The 21955-nt window shown below is 42.5% G+C and overlaps 4 protein-coding genes across 4 annotated transcripts in view; 1 reads left to right on the top strand and 3 right to left on the bottom strand.

Moving 5' to 3' along the window:
* LOC131260574 (large ribosomal subunit protein mL64) overlaps window positions 1–21955 on the bottom strand; it is a 37480-nt gene that overhangs the window by 1073 nt on the left and 14452 nt on the right. The window lies entirely within an intron of this gene.
* On the top strand, window positions 72–2918 carry LOC131260572 (uncharacterized). Its single transcript, XM_058262334.1, has 3 exons — window positions 72–359; window positions 708–1038; window positions 1106–2918. The coding sequence occupies exons 1-3, from the start codon at window positions 285–287 to the stop codon at window positions 1549–1551; spliced, it is 852 nt and encodes a 283-aa protein (XP_058118317.1). The 5' UTR covers window positions 72–284; the 3' UTR covers window positions 1552–2918.
* Window positions 3343–3729, bottom strand: LOC131266219 (tetraspanin-9-like). Its single transcript, XM_058268629.1, has one exon. The coding sequence runs from the start codon at window positions 3727–3729 to the stop codon at window positions 3343–3345; it is 387 nt and encodes a 128-aa protein (XP_058124612.1).
* Window positions 3895–20084, bottom strand: LOC131260575 (tetraspanin-11-like). The gene is made up of 4 exons (XM_058262336.1): window positions 20033–20084; window positions 5437–5563; window positions 5175–5366; window positions 3895–5005 (listed from the first exon to the last, which is right to left on the bottom strand). The coding sequence occupies exons 2-4, from the start codon at window positions 5512–5514 to the stop codon at window positions 4574–4576; spliced, it is 702 nt and encodes a 233-aa protein (XP_058118319.1). The 5' UTR covers window positions 5515–5563; window positions 20033–20084; the 3' UTR covers window positions 3895–4573.

Here is a 21955-nt window from a genome sequence, read left to right on the forward strand (position 1 = left end):
CATTTCTACCCTGTTGTGGCAAGCTGTGTGCTGTTGTGCGTGCTTGTCAAAATGTGACATCATTTCGGGTTTTTGAACAAACACAAAAGAGAACCCGGACCACAAAGTTGGCAGTGCATTTATAATTCGCGAAAAAGCCATACACCTGAATACGCCCTCGATCACGATAGGCTGCTGTGCATCGCGTACGCGCAGTCTGCCAATTTGCTTATCATTAGTTAGCACCAAACGCGTTAACCGTAGTGCAGTTAGTGTAGTGCGTCTGTGACGCAGCAACAACAACAATGTCCACGAACAGCGGTGGCCTGTACGAGGCGGATACAGCAGTATCGAACTACCACGATATTTACGTTCAACAGGTACGATGACGACGGCAACGACGACGACGACAATGGTGCCACGGTGCCGCGTCATTGCACGTTATTCCCTCGTCGTATCGGCGTGCCGTGGATACCGAAACACCCAAAGTCAGTCGAATGTCATGGCAGCGCTGCGATTCGATGCGCTGCCCGAATGTTGAGAAGAGAAGAAACACACACGCTTGCTGGCCGAAGGAAGAAGGCATCCGCGGGACAAAGGAACGCGATTTATCTTCTTAATTCTCACGCTAGAAACGCCCCACAGCACAGCTTCCATATGCTCGAACGACTCATTCAAGCTCATCAACTGACGGGATGGTACGTTTCTTTTATTCCGACATGTTTCAGCAACCCAGCCGTGATATAGATAGCGGGGTAGGAAGCGTAACCACAGTCTCGGCACCTTCGGCGCCGCCACTGTCGGAAGTAGTGCCACAGCAACCCTCTTCATCGCGGCCCGGAGGCAGCAGACACTCTCCACGGTATACGCCGGCGGTGGCACGCGTTGAACCTAGCAGCTCACGACGCGGCGAACCTCCAACCTACGAGGAAGCCGTGGATATCGAGACCCCACCACCGTCCTACGATTCGCTGTTCGGGCGCGTACGCGAAGCGCACAAATCCTCTAAAGGAGTGTTCGATTTTGTTACGAACGTAGTTATCCTTGTGCTGGGCACACGTAAGTAGCGAAGCAACCGTTCACCATACCAACGGAAACTAATTTAGCTCTTACGCTCCACTTTCAGTTGGTTGTACCATCATCCTTGGTATAACGATCGTTATTCCGGTGTGCATGATAGTGCTAGGGACACTTTACCTGTACGACTGCCCTCAGGGCGAGTATATACCGGTCTATCTGCTGGTCGGCGGTGCGTTTGGCGTGCTGAAGCAGCTACTCCATCTTTCGACACGCGTTCGCAGCCGGGAAGAGCAGGAACTCGAACGGTTGCGGCAAACGCCAACGCAAACGCTCATCAACTGCTTTATGCTCGGTTGGTTCATTATCGGCTCGTTCTGGGTGTACCAGATCTACGAGCCCAACTACGACCCGGCGCTGGGAAAGTACTGCAACAAATCACTGTACCTTTTCACCTTTTGGCTCATCACGTCCGTCTACATGACGCTCGGGGTCGTCATCGTGGTGCTGTGCAGCGTCAGCATCATGAGCGTTCTGCTGCTTCCACAATCCTAACCAGGGTCGGGCCCCCCGGGAGGAGCGGCGGTTCGCTGCGCGAGCGGTCGAACATTCTTCGACAGTTGGCACCGGAAATTGACTCTTCACCGAGGTAACTAATCTTTCTCAACTTTTTCCAACGGTTTTTCAACGCGTCCCTTTCGCATTGGACGGCGGTTTTGTGAACAGCTTCTTTTAACCGCTCATGTCCAGCAAAGCTGAAGCCTAACACTATCTTCCAAAACGCCTAGCTCGAAAATATTGGGATCACAAACGCACAGCGCACCACAAACGAAGCGATAATTGTCTTTCCTTTGAAAACCTTGACAAGTTTCTGTTGAATGCGATCTTACAATCGTTGTGGTCTGTATCTTTGCAATCTCTGTTGTGTTGTCGATCAATGTGAGTGCACCATGTGTAAAGAATTTGTAATATGACTTCCGATCTGGACTCGGGTTCACGTCAGCGATTAAAGACTACGATCTCTTTGAAAGGAATAAGTGTACAAACATTATTTCATCGTTTGCTTTAATATTCCGATAAACATAAATTAATATTGTCGGAACAATAAAAGTCCATAAAATCCCATTCTTAAGCATTGGTTATTAACTATTTCTGCTTCCCGCTATATTTTACCCTGCAAAAACTCGGTTCCTCACCGATGGCGATAGCGATTGCAAATCCGAGTACCATCTGTGAGCATTAACATGTGTGATGTCTGTTGTGCCAGGCCTTTTCCTGTTTCATTTCCCGTCGGAAAGTGCAAGTGTGATCTTAACGCAACACAAAAATCGAACCATGGTTTATCTATTTACAACCATACCTAGGCTAGGAATTTATACGAATATGTTAAAACAAAAACTGATAGCGATCCCAACCATGATAGGTAATGATGCACCTTTTTGCGTTTAACTGTCGCTCTCTGTGTCAACTCTTTTTGGTTACTTTTGAAAGTATGTTATAAGGAAACTTCCTGATTTTTTTTGAGGGCCATGATAATGCCAAGAGAAGAAACATAAATTTGAACTAACGTCTAACCTGTGGATTAAGTTCAAGTACGGACCATTTTATTGATGTAGACGATATCGTTGATTTAAATTTTGTATCCCAAAACAACGCCTTACCCTTTGTTATCTTTCAATGTTCTACACTATTAGCAGATATTTGTAGTCATCCTCTGTACAGTCTCGCAAAACAAAAACAAAAACAGATGTTCTTCATTATCTATGCCAATTTGTAAGGGTGTGCTATTATATAACTCTTAATACCTTATACTAAACGTGTAAACTCTACAAGAATATGTATGCAATCGATTTATACAAAACAAAAACAACTTCATATTATGAGACCAAAAAACAAGCATAAAACGATATGTGGAATAAAATGTCGACGTAATGCGAACATGAGGTTTCTTTCTTTCATTCCAACCGATAGAAAAAACACAATTTTACTCTATTTTTTTTAAGGAATATTACTATATGGCCCAAGGAAAGAAAAGATTGCGTATCACATTGCCGACAATGAGATCAGGGTGTAACACAAGGTGATAATTTGATGAATGTTCAATATACTTTAGATCATACATTTGATATTCATCTTTTATCAAATGTTGGATATCTTTTGCAGATGTGACGAATCAGCATCAAAATGGACGTGTTAAACATTCCAAACGTGGCTACCGTCCTAATTATCCTGGGCCTCTCCCGTGTAACAGATAACAAATTATTATAACAGAAAATCTTCGAAAAATAATGAACAATCGGATAGCTTTTGAGCGAGAAATTTATTAATGCACGGTCAGTAATCAGTTTAGATGGTAGTTAACATATAGTAAGCCATGATGGTCGCCGGGATAATCGCCACCAGCAGCAGACAGACCGCGCCCGCTAGCAGCAAACTATTGTTTCTCAGCGCCTTCACCGTCGCTTCGTAGCATCCGATCCGGTAGATTGTCAGCGAGGTCTGCAGCTGCTGGCACGGTCGCTTCCGAGCCCCGTAGTCATCCATGCAGCACGAGTCCGGGATTCGGTCGTTCCAATCACGATAGTCCTCGACGCCACAACATTGCAGATCCTCCTGCGTCATGTCCCACGAGACGGTCGTCATCCGGCGGCGCCCGTACACGTCCAGACTCTGGTACATCTGGTCCTGCAGTCCGAGCAAAATACGCTCCCGGAACGCGTAACCGAGCACCATGCCGACACCGAGCACCACGAGCACCAGAAACGATAGCAGGAAGTACTACGACAAATCGTTCCCAAAATCGGTTATTAACCATGAGAGAGAAGTCTTCTTTTTCGTTGAGCTTTACCTTTCTCCGCGCCAACTTCTAAACAAAATATAATTAAGCGAACCAAAAAGTGCTCTTATATCGATTAAATCTTCTTTTCTTTTATTAGACTTAAGCACATAATCCACCTTACACAACTGTTCCTTAGCGTTACTTACTCGTTCGATTCTATTCACTGTCACATACGATTTCAATCCTTCAATCAATCGAGTTGTTATTTAAAAGTATACTTTCAAAACTCATATTGCTCACGATCAAATACATTTTTCGAATTGCTGGTTAAAATGATCAAAACGAAGGTATCGATAAAAAAGAAATGCTTACGCCTTGTTTCGATGGCGTGTCTTAAATGCCTGCACGACAAAAACGCGACGTCTACGCCGAAATGAAGAGTAAAACATGCGCAAAACATAAATGGTAAAAACACTTTTAACCAATGCCGGTATACGGTGTGTGCATGGTGTGTGTTTTGCATTTTGGATTGCATTCGAGTTGGCTTAACAGTACGCAACATTTGTTGCTGCAGTGGATTGCATTGCATTGGACGGAATGCTTGTGGTTCTTGTTTCTTTTCTATACATAAAAACACGGCGAGCGATGGACTCCGGGTTTGCTAAGAAGCAAAGCAAACACTACTAAGGAAAAAAGGGACGAGGAAAACTCAATAGGATGTTTAAGGCTGGTACACAAAGTTATGGATGTTTTGCCGCCGAAAGAAAAGAAAAACAGACGTCAGCTGCGGACGTTCTGCTATTCGATCATCCGGAACAGCGAGCAGGAGAATATCATGCCGAAGATGAGCAGCAGGGCCACACTGATGCCGGCACCGCCAACGATCGCCGCATTGTCCCGGATGTAGTTTGACGTGATCTCCAGGCAGCCGTTAATGTAGATGTTTTGCGGGCTCGGATTCTCGATGCACGGCTTGTGCCCGTCGAGCGTGCGCTGGCAGCACGACAAGGGAATGTCGCTCTTCCAGTCTCTGTAGCTCTTCACGCCGCAGCACTTCAACCGCTCCTGCGTCTCGTCCCAGGCCGTGGTGATGCTGCGCCTGCTGCCATACAGGCTCATCGACGAGCGCATCTCGTCGGCCATCGTGAGCGACACCTTCTCCCGGAAGACGTACCCGAGGATGCCACCGATCAGCATCGTCACGAAGATGAGGAACACCAGGATAAAGTACTGCAAACGGAACGGAAGCGAAACGAAACGAAAAGGACGACATACGACAATGAAGCACTCCAATCGGAAAAGGAAGCGTACGATCACGGAGCTAACGGAAGCGCTACGACCGGAAGCAAAGCGGTTCCAAGCGGAAGATCCCTCCCAGGGGATTCACAAAACTACCTACCGTCAACAGCATGCATTTGTACTCCTTTGCGGCGCCCATGCAGCCGAAGAAGGACAGCAGGCAGACCAGGGCGGAGGTGGCGATCAATACGTACACCGCACCGGAGAACAGGTTCGTCCCGAGCAGCTCGTTGATGAAGTGTTTGTCCACCAGCGTCCAGACACCCAAACCGAACACGATCGCACCGCCAATCTGAAAGTTCAAACGAGCGCAGTTTAGTGGCATCCTTCCGAGGAACATCGTCTTTGTGTTCGGTACTTACGAAGATCACAAAATTCGCCACGAACATACTGTACTTAACGCACTGCCCGCAGCAGTCCATTCTGCCCCCGGATCCCATGGTTTGGCGGTTCGTCTAACGAGGGCCTGAGATCGATTGATGAAGAATGCTGTCGAAAGAATAAGAACAGGAAATTTTGTGTTATTACTGTCACAAAAGAATTAGAAAGGAAACAGCATAAGATAAAACTATCCTCGACGAAAAATGAGAGAACAGAACATCCACATAAGCGTAGACAAAGCTTATAAAAAGACAAAGTAGAGTTTACACACGATCGAATTGTAACAAAACGCAAGATTTAGGTAGCGTTATATAAAGGTGATATTATTGTATATGCGAAAACACGTTAATTAATTAATGTTTAGGTTTTAGGTCTTTTAAGTTATTAAATAATACGGCAATGTTCGCATTGCCATAACTATCGGTACCTTGCTAAGTATACGAATTAAATTAAATTTAAAATGTAAGGCATGTACATTTTTGTCGTTTTTGGTTTCTCATGAAAACTGTATCAGTTAAATGGATGACATTTAAAACATACCGCAATTAAAAAATCTATATCTAAACCATTTAAAGTTAAACTTTTGATGTTTTGACATCGTGAGGCATTATGGTTGTATTAAAATTAATTTGAATTGCATAACATCTAGATGTTTACTCTCACAACATATTCTACAACCATCTAAACTCCTCTTTACAATTTCTTCATAGCTCTACGAGGAATAGAGCGAAGACAATTAGACTCATTTTATTAGAATCACTATTAGCCAGCTCCCGGTTACAAATTCTTTGCTGGAAACTCTGGGTCATTAATTCCGAGTCATTGTGTACTTATTCTTGCCATGTCCTTCGAATATGAGCGAGTCGTAGTTCGTCGTTCGTCGCAGCTTCTGCGTCGTTCGATTCGCTGGGCATAACAAGTTGTTTACTAGTCAAATTGAGTACGAAAAGCATGGCAATGTTAGCTTGGAACGGTATTCGAGGCTTTTCCTGTTAAACGGTAATTTATTTTGAACATTCTCACAAGCTAGTTATTCTGCTATGTTGAAGATTAATTCATCATACTTTTAACTTGTTTACTATGTATTCATTCTTTTTCATTTCCTGTAGATCGCGAATATATCATAAATCTTCATTTATCATGTTCGTGCACGCCATGAACTATGTTTCTAGAGGATTTATTTTACGCGATTGTTTAAATAGGGAAATGGTTAGCTTTACATAGTCAGTGCGTTTACATTTTTCAAATCATCAACATGCTTGTTTATGCCCCAAAAACACGTGTGACGACTCTTCGATAATGCGCACGTGGACGACACCTACAAACCCCATCCCGGGCGAGGGTGACTCATTCTCTCTGGGCACGAGCTTAAGTAAATCAGCTCACTAACCACCCGACTCGCTACGCAGGTTTCACCTTCAGAAGAGCACGCATAAGCGGGTTGTATAAATACAGCGACATTAGGTCACAGTCGCAGCAACACTCGTGACTTAGATTTCCGCCTCAGTCCTAGCAGCACCGAAGAGCGACCTGATGTCAATTGTTTAATTGACTTTAATGTAAAAAAACAGTGACCGCACAGCTTAACTATTAACTGCTCCTAGTAGCTGCTGGATAGTATCCGCGAGTCGATGTTCGAGGCCACACACCGGTAAAGGCCACGGTGGCTGTTGAGCGTGGAGTCGGCGGTGTCGGCGGATGATTGGATGTGGCGTTGGGAAACTCCACGCACGGCGGACGTAATGTGCAATCGCACGCGTGACCAAGGTCAACGGTGGCAGTGAGCTGGTAACATTTTATCTTTGGGGTTGTAAGAAAGTTGCTTACATTTTACTGCGTCGCTTCGTTGTTACCTGCTGTTAACCATTTTACAAAAAATCAGGAAAACGATTCTGTTGTTTACTTAGGAATGTTTTCGGAATGAGAGAAGCTTAGATTATTCACCAACAACACAAACGACGACAATCTTGCGCAAACTTGCACAATTTAATGAAATATACTCTAGTGGTGACCTGGTGGACTACACCAACGTTTTGTCTTTATACAATTTAAATATTTAAAAAACGAATATTTTCAAACAAACAATTTACTCTCCGGATGCTTGGCAATCAAATATTAAATTTCAAAAGAAAATAACATTAAATCATATAAGCAAAACCGGACCACATGAATTAAGCAGACACCAATTATCCAATCTTTAAAATGTTCAAAAAACCAACCAAACAATAGAAATCAACTTGACTAAAAAGTATAAGACAAAATATCAGTAAGTTAAATTCATTAAAAGAGTCGACTGTCTTGAGTATAAAAGAACAGGTTGCATATACATTTTAATTTTAGTTTAATACTTAATTGTTTGAAACTCATTCAAAAGCCGATTTAAATGATTGCAAACTTCACTTGTCGTTAACTGGCAAACGCTCTCTGATCCTCAAACCAGCACTTATAAGTAAAATCTATTTACCATAACACCCCGGCGTGGGTAATAATTACATTAGCCTGCAACAGTTGGCTTGCATGTAATTCGTTTGCAATTGCGTTAAAAGTAATTTTTCGCAGTTCTATTATATTTCATTAAAAGTTTCCTTGAGTATACTGTGACATGAAAGGTGCAATTATTTAAAATTCCGTCACAACTTTACCACCAACCCAATGATATGGACGCATATTTTTGAGGCCGGTAACATTCCATTGCAGTGCACAAGATGGGGACAGCTTTAGGCAAACCGTAAAGATGGTCGATAGTCTAATGGTTTCCTTCCTGGTTCCGACCACTGTACGTCAGAACGCAGGATGTGGCTTCCCCAAGCGATCGTGCAACGTCAGCTAAACCGAAAAGTGAACGGAAATGCGCGACTCATCGGTGGCGACGGCCTGTAGCTCTTGCGGTCGAGGGTCAATGCCGAAATCGCTCGCGCACTCACGACGTTCGCCTAACCTTCCCGGGGATCGTCACCGACACCGCAAACCACCGTTCTCCGGCCCTGACCAGAGCGCGCGGTTCCGGTTTCCTTGGGTGCTGACCGCTGCCGATCATACTTTCGCTTTTTTGCTTCAGTCTGCCCGTCTGTATGTCTGTATGCGTTGTGTCCGGCAAGTCCGGCGTCCACTCGGGCAAAACTGAAGACCCATTGCTGGACTTACCTACGATCTCTCACCAAACCCTTGAAGCTCCAGTCCCACTCCGACCCGATAAGCGATCACCGGACCAGTTCAACGCAAACCCGACTCCATTACACAATAGGTACGGACGGGACGAAGACTTGAAGACTTTCCGGCGCGTACTCACGACGCGACCGGCCTGTCCCGGAGGACCGCCTCTAATGGAACGGTCGTGAGGGCTCGATTATGTCGCGTGGAATCACGGAGGCCTTTTTTTCAACTTGCAGCTCCAAAACCCCGATTACGACACGCCAGGCCAGTTTCCTTGTTGGAGGCGATCGCACCAACTGATGCACCAACTTCGGCCCCTTGACCAGAGGCTTGGTGGACGGCTTTAGGTGGCAATAAGTTTATGAAAAGGTTTGCCGCGAGCGACTGATTGACGGATCGCTGGTTTTTTGTGCGGTTGAAACGACAACACATCGATAGAGGATATTTATTTCAAGCCGGAAACCAAAAACGGCTTTATACAAAATGAAGCAAACAAAGCCACAATGCATGCACGATACTGATCACCTACGATGAAGCTTATTAGTGCCTAACAAACTGAGAAAAAAATATTTGTAATTGCTACATCCTCAGTAGTGTTGAGAAAGGAGCGAAAGAGCTGGCAACCACGCTCCGCTCCTCGAAAGGAGCGAAAAAATCGCTCCTCATTTGTGAGCGAAGCTAGCTCCAAAAAATGTTGCACGACATTCTCGCTCCTTTGCGCTCCTTTCGCTCCTTTCGCTCCTTTGCGCTCCTTTCGCTCCTTTCGCTCCTTTTCGCTCCTTTTCGCTCCTTTCGCTACTTTTGCTCCTTTCATGCCTTTCGCTCAATGCGCTCGTTTCATTGCGCTCCCTCATACCCTCATCCTCATTTCGACAATTTGCTTTGTCCGTGCTGTCCGGTGCCGGGTTTGCACACCGTAATCGACTGTATTGTTCTATTCTTTTGTATGGCCGTCAGTGCTGTATCGTTATTTTTCATTACTTTTCGCGTTTGGGGGGACGAAACTTACGTTTTTTTCGACATACTGACGACTAATCTCACCGGTGTCGGTTCAATGCTATGCACTTGAATGCTTTGTTTAATTCTTTTGTATTGTCATGAAGTACGGTAGCACTGCTGCCATCGTGGTTAATCGTTATACAGTTATTGCTTTTCATAGATTTTGACATTGCTCACCTAGTTCGAATGACGTTTTTACAACATGTTCATGGTGTAGACACGGTATCGACCCCACTGGTACCCGTTTTAACTGTTATCGGTTTTCACACATTCCGCCAGCGCTCTACAACCAGGTCATAACAGAGCGCAAAGGAGCGGAAGGAGCGAAAGGAGCGAAAAGGAGCGAAAGGAGTAAAAAGGAGCGAAAGGAGCGAAAGGAGCGGAAAGGAGCGGAAAGGAGCAATAATGTCGTGCAACACTTTTCGGAGCTAGCCAGCTCGCTCCGCTCCTCTTGGTGAGCGAAATATGTCCACTCCGCTCTTCAAAAAGAGCAGATTTTCACAACACTAATCCTCAGACAAACTTTCTAATAAAAGCCTTTTTTGCTGTAAAATTGTCCCAGGTTAAGATGACTCCCTCATGTTTACAATACACAACATAATATAATCCTTTAAGACAAGAAAAGATACAATTTAGACTATATAAAACACTTTTCATAATTGAATATTAAGGGATTTCAATTGGAATTATATTCAGTGTAAAAACAAACTTCTTGCTAACCAGGTAATAGTAGATTTAAAACAGAATCAATTAAATTATCGATAATTTTTGACACTGTGAACATATTTTATCAACAATAACAGCATATCATACAGAATAATTTTAGTAAAGACTGATAAAAAAATAGTAATTAAAACAAACAGAAGAAGCTACGAATGACAGCTATTTAAAAATATTAGATAAGGAAACACGTTATAAGACAAACAATCAATTCGCATAATATTAACAAAACGAAACCCACCGCAAGCTCCGCACTTGTATGCTAATTAGCTCACGAACTGGAATCAATATTGATCGCCATCGACCGTTCAGCGGAGCTAAAAATGCTGAAAACTCCCGTCAAACAAAAACCCAAATTAATCGATAGCGCTCTTCCGCGCGATCGGTTATTACGACGCTACCGTCAAATGCGGATGAGATAAATTTAATCCACCGTAATCATCGCGGCTTGCCGCCACCTTTCACTTCACACCAAGGTGCCGTCGGCATTTTTAGGATCACGATCCGGACAACCATGCTACCAAGGTATGCTAAATAGCTCATAACCGAAAACGATTAGAACGGTAGAAACGATATTTACATCGTCTCGACCTCTGAATGTCGTCTAAAGTTGTCGTTTATGTTAGACATCTATGCTTTTTAATTATCAAAAATTTAAGAAACATAAATTTCGTTTTATGTTCACTTCACTTGACGTTCACTTTATGAAAATTATATTTAAATAAAAACCCTACATTCACTCACGGTGACAAATAAAACAGAGAAGCTGTTTATTAGCTTCCACGTCTTGAGAACTTCTGATTACGCACGTGTTTGTAATGCAAAGGCTCGTGATCAATCGTGACTCAATTCAGCTACCTTAAGGGCTGTTGTCATCAGTTCGGAATGTAGTTTAATCGCCCCACCGAAGGATAAACTCGTGACTTGAGTCATATGATCCCGATTAGTGGATTCTAGAGCCCACGTTAGTTTGAATTCTTGCCACTGAAATGTTCTCTTTCAAAGCATAAGTACGCTACTCAACTCAAACATTCAAATCAGGATGTAAATTTCATCACTGATTGTTTCTTAAAATTTTGAAATAAATAACTAGCAAGCGGAAACGATTTGAAGAAGAAATGTTCCATTCAAACGATACTTTTTAAATATATTTAAATACAATTGACGGACGTGACAAAAAAACACTTACGAAATAAACCACTACAACCATCAGCAAGTAAGTTTAACGACGTTCAAATTGCTGGCAAAAACGGTTGAAAAGTGAAGCGTCCGATCATGTCACAACGTTATGTAAAACCCTTCGGGGCGCATTTGAATTGCTCTTGGGCGCAAAACGACTTTGCCTGCGTTTGTGTGTGTGTGTTTATTTGGAACGTACGTTCCTTAGCATAACAAATGTTAGGTGAAAATGACGAATCAAGCGCCAAAAAGAGACGTTTGCGAAGGCCGCTGCTATTAAACAGTCAGCGGACCATTTCTCTATTTGCAAACCATCGACGACAGCGGTTGATTCGGGAAGCAGCTCACACACCGGTGGGAATGTGTGAGAATTAGATTCAAACGCAATAAAAAAAGGTGTACATTCACGAGTAGTGTTTAAAGACTTTCATACGGTCAAGATGTATTTTCCATGCAAACTAGCATGCGACGACCAACTGTTGAGCGAGGCGTGGCAAGCATAAACGATTTGGGTGTTTTTTCCTTCCTAATATGTTATTTAGTTTTATAATCGCATCAATCTTCAGATGCCATTTAAGCTCATTGCTTCGTCATGTAAATTGGAATGGTGTTTCTTTCCAATCCTTTGCTAAGTTCAAATGAATTTGTATTCCATTCTGTTATACTCTATGACTTGTTGGTTTATACTGATTTTATTTTTCTTCTACTCTGTGCTCTGTGCACTGGATTGGGATCTACTTCGCACAGAATGATATAACCAGGATATTTGATATATCAAATTATCTGTCATGAACTAGGGAAGAAACACTCTTTTCCTATTACTAAACCATTATGCATTTACAGGGTTTCGATCCATATAATTGAATGGAGAACATTTTAAAAGCAGAGGGGATATTTTCAACCAGTTAAGAGAACTTCGCATTCATCACTTTGCGTTTACCTCAGCGGATCAATTGTTTGACAGAACCGTTCGTAACAAGTCGAAAAATAGCTGAAAAATCGGATAATATTGTTGTATTTTAAATATTTCTCCAAAGTTATATTATTCCTTGGCATAAAAACGATGAGTTTTGTGAAGTTAGCAGATCGCTACCCTAACCGCTTTGCACGATTCCCCTAGCTGTCTGAAACATTCCCCTATATGATTGCAAAGTTCTCTCAACCGATTGAAAATATCCCCTAGGCTTACGAAATGTCTTTGTCTGTCTTTCCCTCTACCTATTGAAACATTCCAATATATGGATCGAAACTCACTAAATCCCTCCTGTAGGTAACACTGACCTGGGAAGAACGTCTTTCTGTCTTTTTTCTGTCTATTTCGTTTCGTTCTTTATTTTATTTACTGAACGCCGTTTTTATTCGATAGACTTCCAAGAACCGATCCGATCATAAATCCAAGATGAATCCGTAAATAATGTTCTATCAAACCGCATAACTAACGCACGCGGGATACGGGAACGACCGGTATTTAATGATTTCTAGGGGCTTTGCCTCAAGCCTCACCGATGCAGGAAATTAGGTGGCCCCGTCCGGATTCGTCGCGGGCCGCAAAACGTACGTAGAAATTCCAATGTCGACCGTTGTCCGGCTCCACCGGGACAGTGTGCGAACCAGTTTTTGTCTATCCACGCCCCGAAAAACCCACCGAACAAGCTCATTAGCATCTTATTAGCATCGGGTGTTGAAAGAAATCTGGAACGTGATCACAAAGTTGTCCACCTAGTTTATGGGCCCCCGAACCTGGAGGCGCTTTCGATGACGGTATGGATGCATTCGAGATTTAAAATACCCGATTCATGCTCGTCCATTCTTTTTGTATAAAGTTACAGGAAATTTCCATCATCCATTCAGCTCCCCGATAATGAATTATGGGTCCTTGGCATCCGTCGTTTGCGCTTATCGGTGGCTTCCATCACTCGTGGCGTCCTGGCGGAGGTGGTTGACCTGTGGGTGCAATTTATCGACTTTCCGATGTCAACGGTTATTGCTGCAGAGTCGGAAAGCGCAGTCCGAACCGATGCAGCAAAGTGATTACCACTGTCACCCTGACAGTACCGACCCGCCAGCAGTGACCCCAACCAAGCACCTGGAACACCTGGCAAACACTTGTTTTTCTTTGCGTTTCCCGTCCGGTTCGGCCCGGAAGTTCTACGCCAGCGACAGGAAGCTGGCGACGAGGGGAAGTGTCAACCGAATGTGCCTTTTTTATGGGCCCTTCGCGTGTTTCTTGTGATTGATTGGAGTCACGTGTCAATGTACGCTGCGGGGCGGAACAGTAAAGTTCATTGTACATGTCCAAACAATACCAACCCCGACTTTAACGATCAGTTCCTGTGGCTGTGGATCTATTCTAAACTCGTAATGCGATTCTATGGAACTTTAATTGCTGCGTGGGGTGATTTTCGATGAAGTTTCTACTCTCACCTCCTGCTGCGGAAATTGCTTCCTGAAATGGAAATAAATCGCACCGAACAATACGCCAATTTGCGTACAAATTGGACGAAGAACGTGATTAATCTCTGAAGGAAGTGAATCTTAAAACCAAAACAACAATTAAAGTGTAACAAATGAGGGAAAACTTGCTTTATGAACCAATATGGAATGGAAAATAAATTGAAAAATTTTATAAATGCCCATTCCAGGTTCCTTGTGTTAAACTTCAACTTACATTTCATAGTGTTATTATGTCAATTGTTATTGTCTCATTGAGTACTTGCATTTCCAATCCCACGCCAAACCCTTGCCGTCCTCTCACGAACCGGAAAAGCGACTTGAACTTATGTCTTTTTTATGGGACCTTTTTTACGTTTTCATGTTCCTAACACACCTGCTGGACAACATTGCATGACGCTGCGCTATTCTGGACCTTCGCCTTACCTTTGTGTTTATAGAACAAAGAAATGATGGCTCGAAAAAAAAGAGAGAGAACAAATTAAAATTTTCCTTTTGAGGTGCGTTCACGTGACAACTTAATTAATTATGTTTCCTATATGTTTCTTTTTTCACCACATTTTTTGTCTATAAACAATTAACCACGCTTTTAATAAGCTCCACCCGAAGTCAGTGACCCTTCCGGAAGCAGCTCATACGATCCCTTCGGGAAAATTAAACTTCATTTGACACCCATCGTAAGGTACACCCCAAAATATGTGGCACTGGCGAGCCCGCGTTAACGGCCCGCCGGCACACCAGGTTCCGGTTCCGGATCGATGATTACTGCTCGGTGGATAAAATTTATTCCCGAAAAACGCGCGCTTTCGTTTTTGTCTTCCCCCATCTACAATGCGTGAGTATATTTGTGTAAATTTACGATAGGCTGATTTTTTCACGCCGTTCATCTTCGCACGGATACGCCTTGGTGTTTCCTTCAATCTGTCCCGCTGTCAAAGCACTCCGGTTTCCGGAAGAGTCCGCAAGAGTCAGCAAACATCTGGCGAAAGAACCCCTCGTTCTTCACTTGATTTTCTTTCTTCTTTCCACCGTCGAATGCACCGTATTAGGATGTCGGAATGGAAATGGAACGCATTAATCGAATGATTTATGCTAATCGGCATTGGCCACGAAAGAAGGAGTAAATCGTCACCCTCAAAAGGCAAACGGATACGTGTGAGGCAAGAAGTTAGCACAAAGAGTCGCATGATAAAAAGGTACAGAAAAATAAATAGACACATTGATATATTTAGTTTCATTGAACTTTCGTTAAAATACCATATGCTTATATGATACATTCGAAAAATAACATTAAAATTGACTAAGACTTTCTTTTCGAAAAAAGACCAAAAAAGTAACATTCCGCTCGGGTGTGGTTGTTTAAAATAGATCACAATAAAGCTTGTTTAACAACAGCAAATCCAAACTGTAAAAGAAATTACATTTTGCTAACTCAGAAGGTTCTTCTGGGTGATCTTTTGAAAATAGTACAATTTTCAATGATAGTTTGAATAATTGTGATCAGAGTGAGAATCAATCCACTAATTAAAATAAAGTTATACGATCGTTAAGTTTATGCCTTATTTCGTACGCTTTTATCGTATGTCGACTGTAGGCTTTTTCACACTTGGAGATTTTAGTAAATAATGAATACAAATAGTACTTTATACACTTCCTTTCTTAATATGTTGACTATTTTTAATAGAATCCAAACCAAATGAAAACTTTCTATAAAACCTTTTTTAATGAGTAAAACAATATTATGTTTTACAGATGGATTGACCTTAGAGATATTTTCAATAGAGTACCTTTAAGGCACATGTAAATTATGTATAAATTATGACTTTTTAACATACCCAAACAGTTCCTTGGAATTGTCTCTTCCCTTAACTCGTAATTGCGTAACTCTTGTACCTCTTTAGATCGCATAATTTGCATGAATGATTTGACGGATCGACCACAATGGCACTGATCACGAGTGGAGAATTCAAATGAAGCACCAACGGAGTCACAACAATTCTTTCTCTCAGCGAAAAAAAAAATAGAAAATATCAAATTTACGTGCCACTAAGCACTCATAATCAAAATTAGAGGCAACCGACAAATCTAAGCAGCGATATTCATAAACAAAAACCTATAAACACCCACATATTTTCCTCCCACGTGACAAACTCACAACGAACCACAACAGGCACGCCCACGCTCCGATACCTAAAACTAGTGGCGTAGTGTTTCTAGCACTTCGGGATTTCAAATAAAGCCATAACGATAGTCGAACGCGACTTCCTTTCGAAAAGTTCCACCGTTTCACCAGCCCGACGTCAGCGAACGACTTTTTAAACATGATCGAAACGACCCGCGTCCCCCACCACGTGTCCACCTACGCCCGAAAACCCTCGGATAGTTTACGGGTCGTTTCAAATGTTTCCATGCCAACAAAGACGCCATGAGTCTTAGCACATCATGGGAAACGGGCGAGTGTCGAACAGAGAAATGCAGTTGGTGACAGTTGTCACAGGGAGGCTTCATTAGCGCGTGTAAACATACCATACGATTTTAAATTTACGATCCAAACCGGCGCCGAATTGGGCAGCAAGAGGGCATTACTCAGCCGAAACAGCTTCTTTTTTGAAGGTTTTTACGACGTTTTATCCCCAACGATCTCACCTCATTCTAACGCAAAGTTGTTGCCACTTCGCGCATGATTGCTTTGATGTCTACTATATCACCTTCACTGATCGGATTGTTTGCTCGATTCAAACGCCTTCTCATCGCGTAGAACTACGGTTTTGTTTCTTCTTCTTTTAGCTGGCGTTGTTGATTTCAACACAATCAAACCCACTGCCCTCACCTGCGCTATTTTTAAACATTCTGTGTTATTTAAATCACTTGCCAGGCAGACAGGCAAATTATGAGCGTGTGAACCTATAATTTAACATTCAGAGTAAGGTCAATGCTGGAGTGAAATCATAGCCTCGTTGCACAAGATCTCCCATGCTATGTAAACAGATGGGGAACAATGATGTTGAGTAAAATTGTTTGTAACTCTCAGACCAATAATTAGATTCTTTAAATGTTGAAAGTTGATGATTTAAGATACAATAATGCAATACTTTTGAGCTTTGTTTTTTAGCAATAAATAATTTAAACCAAAGGTGCCTAAACCCCCGAAATAGTTAACATTTTCAACAACCAATCGAATTCACAGAGAGGCCAAAAGAAAAAGAAAGGATAACGAGTGGTATGTTGTAAGCTGTTTGTTTTGCTTTAATTTATCTAAACGTTTTTAGGAAGTTCTCGTATCGATAAATGGAATATGAGAAGCAAGGAATGATTTCACAATTTTTCCTTTATTTAACGAAGCGTGCTTCCAACCAATTATAAACCAGAAAAGATTTTGCTGATAAAAATATAGAGTTGCATGCCTAATTATGAATTTCAATCATTTTTGTCGATTGCCCTCTACTGATTTCTTGAAAGACGAAATTATTTATTCGATTAATTAGGTAAATTGTCATACATCATGCAAGATATGTTTATATTTTGATATTCCATTCTCGTTCTCCATCAGACCTAGCCCCTAAATCCAATAAACTAGCTTCTCTTAAATCTTCCTCCACCATTACGGTGAGTAAAGCAGCATCTCGTCAGTTCTAATTGGGGTCAATGCCGGCAACACATAGGCTCTGCTCATGGTACGAGCAGTTAGAAAATGTACACGAATCCAAACAAACAACAAACCATCCCTTCCCTTGAGCAAGAAACACCTTACGGGTGAACCGAAACGTCTCAACATTCTGTTCAAACAACCTGCTTGGTATGTGTTTCGACCAAAAGAAGAGCTTGAAGAGGTGTTTTGCTAGAAAAAGAGGCGACGCACAAGCAGTAAGTTTCGCATCACGTTGATCCAACATTGTTCTCAGCGTTTCTTAGCAACGAGATTTAGTGCCACGAAATGGATTGCCATCGACTTCGTTCGAAGAGTTCAAAATGCAACGGCTATGACTTGTCACAATGCCCGCGTTTAATCGTATTTTCAAGGACATTTGGATTGCCTTTATGTGTCCTCCCCCCTTTCTGAAAGCATAACTCATCCACAACGGGGTTCACTTTTAATTTGTACAATATTTTCCGCCTCAACCCGATGAAACTGCCAATGGAGATATTTCTTTTTCATTTTTCGCTTCGATTTCATTCACTGACCCATTGGAGGTCATGATGGAGTATGAAAAAAAAATAAAAAAGATTCCATTCCGTTCACCCGAACCGGAGCAGCATAACCTTCCGCCATTCCGAAACGATTTTTCTTCTGCCTTTTCATTCGTCGATTGTTGATCAAGCGGCGCGCGTTCGGGAAGCTCGACGAAACCGTGGGGTTTTAAATCGAGCAAACGAGTGACTTCACTGCCGGCATAGAAAGGGAACGCGCAGTTGCAGTCGTTGGCGTGCATAGAATGTGCACTGCTGCATGGCGTTCCCCCCCTATCTCGACGCGAACACAGGGCTGCCAAGCGCACAGTAACACGGTGGCCAACATTCGCACACACCACGGAGAAGATAAATGTGCCTAATGACCGGACTGGTTGAGCGGCGGCGGAGTGGCGGCCATTGGCAGCTTGCGGCTTGTTGTGAAAACAAGTTTTGAACCATGACAAACCACGCGCAAACGAGCCCACGCCAAACACACACACCAACATGCATCCGCGGGGCGCGAGCTCGCGGACACACATACACAGCGATGGATTGATGGAGGCTTTGGAGTCAAAGAAAACGGCGATCTCCATCATCCCGGCGTCGACATCACGTAAAGCCCTCTTACAGCGTCAAAGTGCGCCCCGCGGTTGATCATCCGAATATGCCGCAGGTGAGCGTCGGTTCACTGTTTGACTCTGTTTTCCAGCTTTTCTGTGGCTTTTCCCTCCCCTCTTCGGCTACCTTTCCCCGTTTCCCAACCCAACGCTTTTGCGAGTCAAACCGCGCACTCGTCGTCGGGGCGTCGGTCGCTTTTTTATGTTTTATTTCGGCGTCATCGTCACCACGACAATTATGCAATCGATTCCTTTTACTCTCGCCGGGGCGACGAATGTGCATTTTTCTATCATAGTTTGATGAGTGCGTCAGCTCTAAAGTGGTTTTGTGGTGCACACGAAATCGAAAGAAAATTCCTCGAAACACGGCACATCTTCTTCGTTGCAGCTTCCAGTCGTGACCTGAGCGTCGCTACAGGAACGCCAAAACCCTGCCTATGTATGTCCGAAAAAGAAAGAGTTGTTCGAAATAAATTCATCCCGCTTTAGCAGGTATTTTAGGCAATCTGAAAACAAGCTCTCGATGGACGAGGGTTTTTGAGGATCTTAGGTTCTCGGGTCTTATTGGCGTTTGCTATCATTATTCCTTTGACTTTAAACATACGATTTGGTTGGATGGTTTGGAAATGTGATGGTTTCCAAATCCCTATTTAAATTAACATCGATTGATAAAACTGCAATTCGCATTATTTAATATTTACTATCTTCACCACGTATAAACAAGCTTCAAGTCGTGTTGGTGTACAGCGTTCAGAGCATTGTAAGTAGTTTAATTTGAGATCGAGTAAAAACAAAACACCTAATCCAATCAACCGAAGGACACTAACAAAGGACCATCAATAATTCCAGCATCACACAGCGAATCGCTCGTAGAATCACAGCACATGACTTCAATCCGGACGGTTAGAATTTAGCGCACACTTCACAAACACTACCAGAACCAAACTTTGCCCTCCACTGGAAGCTGGTTTGAAGGTAACTTCACTCTCGCAAAATTCCCTTCACCTGGGAACCATGAATACAAGCACGGAAACGGATAACACTTCAGAAAACCCTTCAAATACTGGACACTATTGCACAACCAGGGCTCCGTATTACCGTTTTTAGGTTCACACTGACTTTTGGGGTTTTGAATACTCTTTCTTGCGATGCAAACCGCGCCGTAACCGACACTCTACCGCCCAACGCAAGCTGGTGCGTTGGTTTGTGGAAAGTTTACTTTGCCACTCGAAAGATGACTAACGACAAGCTAAACTTTCAACAACGAAGACAAAAACGAAATACCAACCTTCACTGGGAAAGAGAACGCTTGCGACACGTGCACACACGACGGCTGTTGTTGATCAACTGAAAAGTTACTGCAGCACAACGATCCCCACGCTGAAGCGGTTTGTGCTGAGGCCATGCACAGTGGGTCAGCCGGTGAGGACTTTCGGGATATTTATTTTTTAAATAAGTTTCGATATCGATTAAACAAACTGCACTGGTTTGTTACTGGTGTTTCAAAACAGAATTCATTGAATTCGTATAAAAATTTCAATAACTCTATTTTTCAGTTTTCATCTATTCCACTATTCCGAAAGACTATATCTTCTACTTTTGACCATGCAATTTGATAAAAACTTTGAAATTTATTAACAAACGTGGTTCTTACAACTTGTAGTTCAAATATAAAAATATAGATATATATATATCTTTCTGTTAAAGATATTAATTTTATATTGTTCTCAAACTAAATACAAATGATAGGTAATAACCAAGTTCTAACAATAACGCACTGTTTATGTGCTAGAAAAAGTAAGAATTATACCCTTATTCTAATACTTTTTTTTAAAATTCTCTATTTTTACCATTTCAATGTACAATATCAAACCAGTGTACTTCTATCACATTGAAATATTTCATCTGGACCAAGCGCCATCACACGAGTGAAAAACTTGCATGGTAGAAAGCTGGTTACCACTTTTGCCGGTTTTATTTGAATTTGAATTCGAAAGCTTCTGCCAGCATTTGTAGGAATACCGTTTTATTTGGCGAACAACAATGTAAAATTACTATTTCTTCTGGCTGTTTATTATATTGTAATTAAAATGATACGAAAAATTGCGAACAACTAGAAAGTATCCAGATGATGAGTTGGTTTATTTCATTTTTGTGATGCAGCATTTTATCAGGAAAAAAAGGTAAAAAAGGGTAAAAAGATAGATAATGATAAAAAAATCCAAATGATATTTAGCGTTTTAACTATTTGTATATGATATTGATTTGAAGCTGATTGTTTTTGAGAAGAAAAATTCTTTGCACAGCTCACCAGAAAACAGTCTGTGCAGTCTTCGCTTCTTCTCACTTCGTCTTATTGGTTAGTTCCTAAAACGATTCCTAATTTATTCAAGCATCAATGCTAACACCACATTCCAAAATTATCCTCCCAAACCAACTCAAAGCATTTCTCACCAGCGAGTATAGGTAATGTTGCATAAGACCAGGCTTTCCTGGCGTTGTGATAAAAGGTATCTCGATAAAATCTACCACAGCTCGTCTGCCCATCCCCCTATCGGAACGAGTGATCGCCAAGCTTCCAAGAACTCGTACCGATGTTTTCTCATTGTGTACACGTATGTTTTGCAGTTCCTTGAATTGCTCCTAGCGCAGGCGCAGGAAAACCTTGGCGCTTTCGTTATCGTACCCCACACGAACCGCTGGTCAATTTGTGGCAGAACATTGCCATCAAATCAGTCGAATGCATCCGAAAGGAAGCGAAAGATGGTATCGTGACAGTGTCAGGGCGCGATAGACCCGTAGCGGCACTCCACTTTAAAGCATCGCGACAAAGTAGAGAGCATGACAGAGCGCGAATTGTCGGCGAAAGTGGTTAATTTATCGATATGCCACGAATCCAGGCGTAACTCAAGCCATGAAATGTCATAAAATAACGCGCCTTCGATTGCTTATCTTCCAGAACCGCGTCGTCAGTTGCATCGTGGGAATCCGAACTGGCGAACATGTATTCTCCGCCGGAAGGAGAGGATATTTTTTACATTTGGTGCAGAAATACGCACACGACCGCATGAGGTGATGATTAATGAGGTTCAAATAGCGAATCAAATGTTAATGTTACTGATGTTGACAGATTGCTCATTCCTCGGTGCGGACGATATTTTTATGAGGAGATTAAGATGATATCATGCCATTTTGAAACGATATGCGTTTT

This window comes from Anopheles coustani, chromosome 3 (genome assembly GCF_943734705.1).
Source record: "Anopheles coustani chromosome 3, idAnoCousDA_361_x.2, whole genome shotgun sequence".
NCBI lineage: Eukaryota > Metazoa > Arthropoda > Insecta > Diptera > Culicidae > Anopheles > Anopheles coustani.